An 11863-nucleotide genomic window follows, 5' to 3' on the forward strand; every position below is an offset into this window, starting at 1 on the left:
TGCCGGCTGTTGATTGGTGAATGAAACAGCTCTCTGAAAGGGCTATCCGTTGAACCAATGAGATTGAGGACAGATGGACCAATCACAATTGCCCCCACTGTTCTCCTCCAGAAGGTATAAGAAGGGCGAGTGCGGGAGGATTTCTTCATTCTTTGTGAAAGTGTTTGTGAGATTGTGGAAATGTCTGGAAGAGGAAAAACCGGCGGTAAAGCTCGGGCCAAGGCCAAGTCTCGCTCATCCCGGGCCGGACTGCAGTTCCCTGTGGGCCGTGTTCACAGGCTCCTGCGAAAGGGGAACTACGCTGAACGTGTGGGTGCCGGAGCCCCGGTCTATCTGGCTGCTGTGCTCGAGTATCTGACGGCTGAAATCCTCGAGCTGGCCGGCAACGCGGCCCGCGACAACAAGAAAACCCGCATCATCCCCAGACACCTGCAGCTGGCCATCCGCAACGACGAGGAGCTCAACAAGCTGCTGGGACGGGTGACCATCGCTCAGGGCGGGGTGCTGCCTAATATCCAGGCCGTGCTGCTGCCGAAGAAAACCAGCACTGTGAGCTCCAAGAGCAAATAAAGCGGCCAAGATTTAATCTGATAACCCAAAGGCTCTTTTCAGAGCCACCCACTGTATCTGTGAAAGGGCTGGTTACTGTCTGAAGAGACTGACCTATTGATTACAGTTATCCCCGGTCTACGTTAATATATTACATCACGACTGCGGGTAAAGGAATGGGAGCCAATGTAAGTCACCGAGCACATGGGTGATAGGTGAACGGGTCTTGGTGCGAGTTGGGATAGGGGAACGGAGTTTTGGAGGAGTTGAAGATTTCAGAGGGCGTAAAATAGGAGGCTGACCAGGAGAGCATCGGAAGAGCCAAGTCTGGAGGTAACAAGGGCGTGGATGCGGGTTTCAGCACCAGAACAGCTGAGGCGGGGGGCGGTAGACACGCGATGTTTCGGGGGTGGAATTTGGCGGTCTTGGTGGTGGAGCGGAAATGGGATCAGATGCTTATCTCAGGGTCAAATTGGACGCTAAGGTTGCGAAGTTCAAGATTCCGCTTCACACAGTGGCTAAGGACAAGTCTCTGTCCATCCCGGTCCCTGAATCCAGTCCCCACACAGGATAATTCTCCATCCATCCCGGTGCCTGAATCTATCCAGTCCCACACTGACCCAAGCACGGAAAGGTATCGGGTGCCTTCCACACCGATTTATGTTTATTGAACTATTGGGCGCCTTCTGTCAGCTACAAATCTGAAAACTAAAACTCCCTCTTCCAACGGTCCCGGAGCGGCACTGATTGATTCTGTTATGATAGTGATTGTATTGGAACTGTAGTGTGCCTCATTTATTGAATTTAAATTGTATTTTCCGCCTTTTTTCCCCAGAAATCCTTGAATATTAAGCCGGAGTCTGTCAGGATTGTGTCTGAATTTATATTTCGCATTTGATGCTGGTGAAAATTTTATAAATACGGTAACTGATTCCTGGAGGCGGAGCTTGAAGTTTCACGTCAGCTTGTCCGTCATTCTGAGCCAGTCTCCTTCCCTCCCGCACTTCATGCTCTGTCTGTCATTCAAACACTCCTCCCCGATCTCTCCGATAATGTGCCTTTCTCAACCAGGTCGGGGCGGGCTTTATAAATAGAGAAGAAAGGCGAGAGTTTTTCATTCAGCGGCGATCTGAGCGAAGAATCATCATGTCTGGCAGAGGTAAAGGATGTGGAGATGCCGGTGATGGACTGTGGTTGACAATTGTAAACAATTTTACAACACCAAGTTATAGTCCAGCAATTTTATTTTAAATTCACAAGCTTTCGGAGATTTTCTCCTTCCTCAGGTAAATGAAACATTTACCTGAGGAAGGAGAAAATCTCCGAAAGCTTGTGAATTTAAAATAAAATTGCTGGACTATAACTTGGTGTTGTAAAATTGTTTACAAGAGGTAAAGGAGGCAAAGGACTGGGCAAAGGAGGAGCCAAGCGGCACCGTAAAGTGCTTCGTGATAACATCCAGGGGATCACCAAACCAGCCATCCGCCGCCTGGCTCGCCGTGGCGGTGTCAAGCGGATCTCGGGTCTGATCTACGAGGAAACCCGAGGGGTGCTGAAGGTTTTCCTGGAGAATGTGATCAGGGATGCGGTCACCGACACTGAACACGCCAAGCGCAAGACGGTCACTGCCATGGATGTGGTGTACGCTCTGAAACGGCAGGGCCGCACTCTCTATGGATTCGGCGGCTGAACAACTCGACACTTTCAAACCGAACACAAAACAAAGGCTCTTCTAAGAGCCACCCACCGCCTCACAGAGAGAGCACTGACCTGGGAACTGGTGCGGGATATATGGGGCTCGGGAATAGTTTTATAATTAGGGAGTTTTCTGGAACACACAGTACGGTGACGTGGGATCGGCGGCGTGCTGCACCGGTTACTGAGAGGAAAATTTCCCTTAATGAGTGCACTGAATTGTCCAGGGAACGTTACAAGTGAGTTTACCCGGACCTGCATTTCCCCCCTCAGTGAAATGCTCCTTCACTCCATTCGCTCTGTTTTGGTTCTATTTATCAGTCAGATGTTGTGATGTGGGACCGGGGGTTTCCATGGGAGAACAGGTTATGCTGAGCCGCTGTGATAAGGGTCCAGCTTGTGATATGGATTTTCCCTCTGACGGTTGTTTCTGACACTGATACTGAGAGGGTTTGTGAAATTGAACCGTTTGAGCTCAGTCATTGGGGACCTGGAATTACCACAGGCCCAACTCTCAAAGCCCGCTCCAAACTGAGGCTACTTCTCATTGGTTGCTTTGCTTGAAAACTAATTTCCTTAACCAATCGGAGAGACGTCAATAAGAAAACAGAGCAAATTATTGGCCAGAATTGACCGATTTTTTAAAATTTGAAAAAGGCCGCCAATTTCAGTGAATGAAATCAGTGAATTACTCGGACATGTCGTTTTCAGACAAAGACTTAAAATCTCTTTGTAATAATGTTATTCCGTATTACACGTCCCAGATTCCTAGCGCTGTTTAAAAACACATTGTCCATAACTTGCGGAATAAAACCCCATTCATAGATTGCTGATATGGACAAATTTCACTTCTACCTGTAAAAATAACAAATTCCAGGTTATCGATTGATTCCGTTGCAGGGACTGAACAGGAGCCGTGTGTCCTGAAAACGGAATCATTGACGAAGCCTGAAAATGAGCCTGTTCTTTTCCCCGAGGCGTTCATTCTGGATTGTTACACTGCGGGGAACGTGCTGCTAATATGTGGGATATTAACATCAGTAATTAATTATTTCAGAGACTGGCTGCGCAGTGAGAAAGAGGAAGGAACTGAATTCTGATTCTTAGCCCTGAAAGTGGTGGTTAACGGGAAAACCGGGGGCGGTGTAAATCTGAATGAGAGCGAGAGCAAAGCAAAAGGGAATTGAACGGACCCCGGACCCGTCTTCACTTTATTGGGTCGTAAATTCTACAGAGACAAACATTAAAATGGGGCAGTTTGACTGACTTTCTTTCAATTTCCCCACCAGATTCAAAGGATGATGGCCGAGTAAAGCAGCAATTCTGAATTTGTCAGTCTCAGGTCCTATGTGTGAGTGTGGGATTCATTCTTTATCTGTCAGTCTCTGGTACTGTGTGTGAGTGTGGGATTCATTCTGTATCTGTCAGTCTCTGGTACTGTGTGTGAGTGTGGGATTCATTCTGTATCTGTCAGTCTCTGGTACTGTGTGTGAGTGTGGGATTCATTCTGTATCTGTCAGTCTCTGGTACTGTGTGTGAGTGTGGGATTTATTCTGTATCTGTCAGTCTCTGGTACTGTGTGTGAGTGTGGGATTCATCGTGTATCTCTCACTCTCTGGTACAGTGTGAGAATCTGGGGATTCATTGGGGATCTGTCAGTCTCTGGAACAGGACACAAGTCAGGATTAATTCCTTGTCTGTATTTTAATTGGAACTCAGTTTCCAGTTTGGTGTTTTAAACTCTCTCCTTTATATATATACCTATAAATAGTTTTCCCCTTAGAAGTTAATTTTTTTAATATTGTGCACATTGGAATTTCTTGCTGCTGGTTTTAATGAGAAAAGCTGTGTACCCTTTGGACTGATATTAAACCTGTATCACAGCAAACACTAATGGAATTGATACTGGATCTCAGTCTCACACTGAGATTTTTGGATTGCTATGTAATGTGTAGCTCAGTCTGCACTAATGGAATTGATACTGTTTCTTTCAGTCTGATACTGAGAGATTTTTGGATTGCCATGTAATATGTAGCTTAATCTGCACTTATGGAATTGATACTGTATCTTTCAGTCTGATACTGAGAGATTTTTGAATTGCTATGTAATGTGTGGCTCAGTCTGCACTAATGGAATTGATACTGTATCTTTCAGGGTGTCAGTGTGAGAGACTTTAGCACTTCTCCGTAATGTGTTGCTCTGGGTCTAATCGATTTGAAATTGTAACTTTCAGTTTCATAAAATGGGTGAGTTCTGAACTGGTATCTGATTTTGTTTCTCAGGTTATACTATCTTTCAGCATCTCTCACTCTGATACTGTATGTGAGTTTTGGACTTGTCTGTCATTTGTATCTCAGGTTACAGAATTGGGATGGATACTGCGTCTTTTAATATCATAATGTGTGTGAGTTCTACTCGTTATTTGAGATGAATCTTGGTTTACATTATTGGGACTAATGTTGTATCTTTCAATCGGGCACCGTGTGTCAGTTCTATTTGTTATTTAATTTCTAGCTTTGGCTGCACTATTGTGAAATTGACACAGTGCCTTTCAATCTGATGGTGGTGTGATATTGGACTGGGATTTATGGATCTCCCTGGCAGTTGTACTGAGTTGGGGTGAAATAGAAACAACATCTGCCTCTCCTCCTCTGACTGTTGAATTGAAAGTGTGTCTGTGGTACTTGGGATCAGTGTGGGACTGACTATTTCGACTGTCTTAGATTGTGGAACGGATGACCTATCTGTGTCTCTGTGCTCTGTGAGTTATAATGTACCTACCGTGTGTGAGCAGGAGATGGCTGCCCTGTTCCTTGTGCCTCCGGTGATGGAAACATCACATTTTTTTCTGGCTCCTTAAAATATTTGCCTGTAGAAAGAAAAAGTATGTCTTGTAACTCAAGAACAGGTGAGGTAGAAAATACAAAAGTGATCAGTTTAATATCTCTGATAGTGAACATTTTGAATATCCACAAATGAAATCCAATGATACAAACAGTGTCAGTGTCCGACTCCACTGAATTACTGCAGCACTCAGCTTCTGCACACCATAGAAACAAGGAAAATAGGAGCAAGAGTAGGCCATTCGGCCCTTCGGACCTGCTCCACCATTCAAAATGATCATGGCTGATCGTCCAACTCAGTACCCTGTTCCTGCTTTTTCCCCATTTCCCTTGATCCCTTTAGCATTAATAAATATATCTATCTCCTTCTTGAATATATTTAATGACTTGGCCTCCACAGCCTTCTGTGGTAGAGAATTCCACAGGTTCACCACCCTCTGAGTGAAGAAATTTCTCCTCATCTCGGTTCTAAATGTGCCAGGTGTGTTGAGCTGTTTTAAAACAATTTAGTGACATCCAGACACAATCCAGCCCCTTCACTGATCCATGAATGGGACTACCCGATGGGGCAGGGACCTTTGCACAAGTCAGGTTTCTAATCCCCTCTCGGTTTCTCTCAGTATCTTTTGATGATAAAGAGCCTTTCGGAGATAAAGTGGGCGGCTGTGAAATGAGCCAATGGCTTCTGTTCATTCTTGGCCGCTCCACTGACAAAACTTACGTTTGACTTAGTAACTGGAGGGAGGATTTCTCAAACCAATCCTGGAGAAACAGGGGAGAAAGTAGGAGTTGTTGTCTTTGCTGGGACCGTGTAAGATTAATATCTGACGGCAACAGTCCCAGATTAATATAATCAGAGTGAAACTCTCCGTCACTGAGAGTAATACCAATTGGCCCTCAGCTGCAAGATTGCAAAGGGTACAACATGCAAGAGAGGGTTAAATGTGTGACACTGTCCCTGAGAGTGGGATTAATAATGTGTCTGTCTCTGAAATAATATCAGTGAGATATGAGACTGCATCTTCTGTCACTCCACAGTGGATTAGCAATTGGAACGGAATAATTTCCAATGTGTTACTGGGTGAAAACGGGACATTACAGGTCAGTTTCTCTCTCTTTTTCTACTGTATATGAAGGAGGGATACTGTTATTGAACGTGATACAGGCAAACTGATAGGAAGCGTAAGGCTGATAATATGTCTGTCTGTATCTCTCTCTCTAGCGCTGTACATGAAGGTGGGATACTGTTACTGAGCGTGCAACGGACATACTGATGGGAAGTGCGAGACTGATATTGTGTCTTTCTGAGTGTGTCTCTGTTTGTCTGTTTATCTGTCTGTCTGTATTTCTCTCTCTCTTGTGCTGTACATGAAGTTGTCATACTGTTACTGAGCGCAATAAATACACGCTGATAGAAAGTGAAAGATTGATTCTGTGTCTGTGTGCTGATTTTGAGACGGTCACCGTCCGTTCTATTTTGCATCAGCCGGTCTGGCGGTGCATTTATCTGCATCCAATCCTGTAACGAAAGGTCGACTAAGACAGCCTGTAACTGACTGACACTGGACTGTCTGTGAGTGTTGAATTTGTTCAGTAACGAGCCGTCTCTGGGTGTTGAGAATCGGACGGATAGGACACCAGTTACTATTATCTGTCAGTCAGTTTAGGAGGAGAGAGAAACACAGAGAGACTGGAGGAGCCCAGAGCGGATAATTTGTATTTTCATCGAAACCAAACATATTTCTGTGTGCCAACAATATAATCCTGTAAAACCAGATATGGATAATCACATCCACAGCTGTGATTGACTCCTGTCCCTGAAACTGGGGACCAGACACTGTGGGGAGCGCCGGCCTCAGAGTGTTTAACAGTTACTGAGCTGGGAAACGACAACGAACCCCCGAGAATCTGCAGCACAGGCCGAGCGGGGAGGAAAGCCTGTCCCGGGAATTGTCAATCTGGCGAACAGTTTGTCCTGTGAATGTGAAGATGTGAACATTGTGTCAGAGAGAGTGTGTTAAAGGGGCGGGCGGGTTAGATTAATGTCACTGTGTTTGTGTGGCCGGTCTCATCGCCGGATTTCCAAGTCTATTTTGAGTAAAATTTAAATAAATCCCTGTCAAAGGATCGCCCTCCTCCCCTTGCCGAGCTCTGAAGTGGAAATTTAAGGTAAAGTTTGAGTTCAATTCAAGATTTCAGCCGAAAAACGGAGATCATGTCAGCGATCGGGTGAGAGAGCGCGATCAGTGCATCAATGAAACGGGTTTAAATCGAAACTGGTGCTTTTAATTCGGGTGAAAGTTTTTCGACAGCAAACATACCGGTGTTAGAGATAGGAAGGGGCTAGTCTGGGACTCTGGAGTGCCCGATTTGAATTGGAATCGGGGAGTTCAAGAGGAAAGAGAAACACAGAGAGGCTGGAGGGGCCGGGAGCTGACAGCAGGATGTCTCCGCCCCGTCCGCTCTGTGCCTTTAAGTTGCTCTGTGCCGCCGCCTCTCGTTTCATTTCTGACCCAGCTCTGATTGTCAGAGAGATTTTCGACAGAGTCCCGGACATGACAGACACTGCAGCCGCCGAAACGGCACCTCCTGCCGCCGCCGCCGCTCCACCCAAGGCTCCCAAGAAGAAGAAGGCGGTTCCCAAACCCAAGTCCACCGGTCCCGCGTTGGGCGAACAGATCCTCAAGATTGTGGGGGATTGCAAGGATCGCAAGGGGATATCCCTGGCCGCGATAAAGAAGGTTCTGGCTACCAAAGGCCTGGATGTGGAGAAGCTCCGGTCCCAGATCAAATTAAGTATCAAGAGAAATGTGGAAAAAGGCTCCCTGGTGCAGATCAAGGGCACGGGCGCCTCGGGCTCCTTCAGAGTCGCTAAGAAGGAAACCCAGGCAAAAGTGGTAAAGAAGGTGAAGAAACAAGTGACCAAGAAATCTCCCGGAAAGAAACCAGCGGCCAAAAAAACAGCCGTCAAGAAATTAACGGCCAAGAAACCAGCGGTCAAGAAATCGACCATGAAAAAGGCGGCGAAATCACCAATTAAGAAGAAAGCGGCGGCGAAGAAGCCCAAGACCCCCAAGACAGTGAAGGCGAAGGCGAAGAAGGTGGAAAAGCCGAGGGCCAAGCCCAAGCCGAAGTCAGCAAAGCCTAAGAAAGCAGCGGGCAAAAAGAAGTAAAAAAGCAAGTGCAACTTTTGACCATCTGAACCCAACGGCTCTTCTCAGAGCCACCCACGTCTCTCAGAAAAGAGCTGATCCCGGAATCAGATGATTCCTGTCCCGGGGCCGGGCTCAGATTTCAGATAGAAATCATTTCAAATAAACCCAGGGTCCTGGTGACTCGCTGACATTCGCTATCCGCGCCCCACCCCCACTGTCTGAAATAAAATAGAGAGAATGGGATGTCCGGGCCGGGCCTCACTGGAACTGGCGTGTGTTCGGCTCCAGTCCCAGTTCATTTATTCTCACAGATTCAGGGCGAGAGTCTGTGACAGGGTAAAACTGGCGGAGATCCGCCGCTATCACAATTCAAACCCCAACACATGAGATTCTTCAAATCAACTGGAATAAAGTGTTTGTAAACTGCTGAACCCGTCTGGGAGGGGATGTGTGGGGAGATCGAATCGGGTCTGGGACTGAAATGGAAGGAGGCGGGTGACTTGTTATAGAAGGGACTGTATTTAGGCAGGAATATTACTGACTATTGATTGTAACGGGGTTTATTGAAAAGCTCCGGGATTCTATGAAGCCCGAGTCTGTAAGGGTTTGTGCGGAGCGCTGTGTTTCGGTTCTATTATCGATAAACGGTTTGAAATTGGCGTGTGGAGAAAGCTGGAGGTGGAGCTGGAAGATCAGAGGCCGCTCTCCGCTCTGTCCGTCACTCTGACTGTCTCCTCCCCTCCCTGTTTAATATCTCACTCTGTCTCCTCCCCTCCCTGTTAAATATCTCACTCTGTCTCCTCCCCTCCCTGTTTAATATCTCACTCTGTCTCCTCTCCTCCCTGTTTAATATCTCACTCTGTCTCCCCCCCTTCCTCTCTCTCCCTGTGCCTGTTTCAGTCAGGTCGGGGCAGGCTGCATAAAAAAGGAACCAGCATCAGTTCTTTAATAATTCATCAGCAAATTAAGTGAAGAATCATAATGTCTGGCAGAGGTAAAGGAGGTCTCACAGAGAGAGCATTGACCTGGGAACGGGGAGAGGAAAGATCAAGGAGTGGGGAAGCAGTTTCTGATATTTAATTAGTATGGGGAGATTCCCCAACACTCGGTACAAGGAGATGAGAAACAACGGCCCGGGTTCTCGGCCATCCCGAGAGAAGGAGCGGAATTCCCGGTTTCACGGTATAAATGAACAGGCGGTGATACAGAGTCTTTCCCCAGACATTACATTCTCCGCTCAGAGTAAAATCCCTCCTCACTCCCTCTCCCGCTGTGTCCTCTCTGCTCGGTCTTTATTTCCTGCCCTCATTCAATTATCAGTTCGATGTGAAGTTTCTGTTTGAGGAGCGGTTCACCGGGCCGGAACTGGCGGGATTTTTGAAATTGAAGCTGGACTTTGTCCCGTTCCGGAAAGCAATGACCGGGGCTTTATTCCCGCCCGTTTACAGACAGATCAGAGAATGAACCGGAATGTGAAACAGCCTGAGATTTGAGCTGAGGAGAAGGAAATAATGGAGATTATAAAGAGAGAGATTCTTAAATTGCTGGAGGGAAATGAGATTTTCTTGAAACTGTTATTTGATGCTCTGAAATTGGCGGGCTTTTTGAAATTGATGATTTATTTCAGCTCAGCCAATTGGGGCCCAATATCTCCATCCGTTTCGGTCTGACTGACAGAGCTCGGTTTAAACCTGCCAATCAAATTCCCGGGGCAGTCCCTCCCTGACAGGGTGTGGGACTTCAGCCAATCACAGGCCATGGGCGGAGCCCATAGACTCCATAAAAGGCGGCCCCAGAGGTGACTCCGTATTAACAGTTTCTGTGTCGCAGGTTGTGTTGAGATCTGTTCGGAAAATGGCCAGGACCAAGCAGACGGCGCGCAAATCGACCGGCGGGAAAGCTCCTCGCAAACAGTTGGCGACGAAAGCGGCGAGGAAGGCGCTCCAGCCACGGGCGGAGTGAAGAAGCCTCATCGCTACAGACCCGGCACTGTGGCTCTGAGGGAGATCCGCCGCTACCAGAAATCCACTGAGCTGCTGATCCGCAAACTGCCCTTCCAGCGCCTGGTGCGAGAGATCGCTCAGGACTTCAAGACAGACCTGCGCTTCCAGAGCTCGGCCGTCATGGCCCTGCAGGAGGCCAGCGAGGCTTACCTGGTGGGGCTGTTTGAGGACACCAACCTGTGCGCCATCCACGCCAAGCGAGTCACCATCATGCCCAAAGACATCCAGCTGGCCCGCCGCATCCGCGGGGAGCGCGCCTAAACCCGACCCGGCTTCAGCACCAAGTGCAACAAAGGCTCTTTTCAGAGCCACCAAATCTGCGATGGAAAGAGCTGTGATCTCCTTTGTTGAAATGGCATGTCCTTGAGAAATTTGCTTAAACGGGAAATGTACAAAGGGGAGGGAGCAGATATCAGACGGATAGGGACAGAATAATTCGGGGGAATAAGGAGGCCACATACTGCTTGGAAAATAAGAGTCTAAATGGAGTCGAAGAGTAAAGGGATTTAGGGGTACAGATTGACAAATCTTTAAATGTAGCAACACAGGTTGATAAGTCCATAAAAAGCAAACACGGAGGTTTGTTTCTGGAGGAGTAGAATTGAAAAGCTGATAAGTTATGTTGAACTATAATTTAAACTTTCAAACCTTCTGTCAAACTGTTAAACCTTCCCTTTCTGAAATCCGTGCTGACTATTCTTTATTATATTTTCGGTTTCTCGATGTTTTTTCTATTGCAGCATTGAGTAAAAGATTCCATGATCATTCCTACCACCGACCTTTAGTTCCCTGGACTTGTTCTATCTCCTGTTTTAAAATATAAGAATCACATTAACTGTCATCCAGTCCTCTGGCACTATTCCTTTTTGTGATGATTTTTTCTATATATGTAACAGTGCCTCTGCTGTCCCTTCCCTTGCTTCATTTAATATGCACGGATGCAATCCATCTGGACCAGGAGTTTAATCACCCTTTCTAACTTAAATGTCTTGATATCTTTATTGACCTCTTCCTCTAATATCATGTTCACCCTGTTAATCTCCCGGGTAAATACTGAGGCAAAGTAATAATTCAATATTTCTGCCATTTCGCTGACGTTATCTGTTAGTTTATCTTGTGCATCCCTTCGTGGCCCTCAGATATTCTGATTTTCCTTTTGTTATTTTTGTGCCTGTGGAATAATTCACTATTTCTTTTTGTATTCCTTGATAATTTGATTTCGTAGTTCCTGTTTGCTTCCCTAATTGTTTTTGTGACTTCTTCCTAACCTCTTTCCATTCGCTTTTGCCATCACCTTATTTAATATCAAAGAATGAGAAATTCCATCAGCTTGTTGTGTCTGTTCAGGGGCTGATGTTTGGGAACTACTTATTGTCTATGATTAAAGTGCCAGAAATCAAAAGGGAGCAATTCACTCCGAAACTCCACAGAAACACTCTATTTCTCCCTCCGAGTGAACTAAGGTGCTATAATGGTGAGTAGAGCTGCCTTCCAAACAGTTAATTCCAACAGGTTTGAATCCCAGTTCGCTGAATTCAGAAACACCAAGACTGGAACCGAATTTGATGATGTTCAGAGCGATAGTGTTTCCAAAACACAAACGGGTCAAATTTACATA

At 46.4% G+C, this 11863-nt stretch overlaps 1 protein-coding gene and 1 pseudogene across 1 annotated transcript; both read left to right on the plus strand.

Annotated features, from left to right (window-relative positions):
* Positions 1-168: 168 nt before the first annotated feature.
* LOC137316739 (histone H2A-like) lies at positions 169-570 on the plus strand. Its single transcript, XM_067980597.1, has one exon. The coding sequence runs from the start codon at positions 181-183 to the stop codon at positions 568-570; it is 390 nt and encodes a 129-aa protein (XP_067836698.1). The 5' UTR covers positions 169-180.
* Positions 571-10096: 9526 nt separating this feature from the next.
* On the plus strand, positions 10097-10506 carry LOC137316735 (histone H3-like; annotated as a pseudogene).
* Positions 10507-11863: the final 1357 nt, after the last annotated feature.

The sequence above is a fragment of the Heptranchias perlo genome, unplaced genomic scaffold (genome assembly GCF_035084215.1).
Source record: "Heptranchias perlo isolate sHepPer1 unplaced genomic scaffold, sHepPer1.hap1 HAP1_SCAFFOLD_60, whole genome shotgun sequence".
In the NCBI taxonomy this organism is placed as follows: domain Eukaryota; kingdom Metazoa; phylum Chordata; class Chondrichthyes; order Hexanchiformes; family Hexanchidae; genus Heptranchias; species Heptranchias perlo.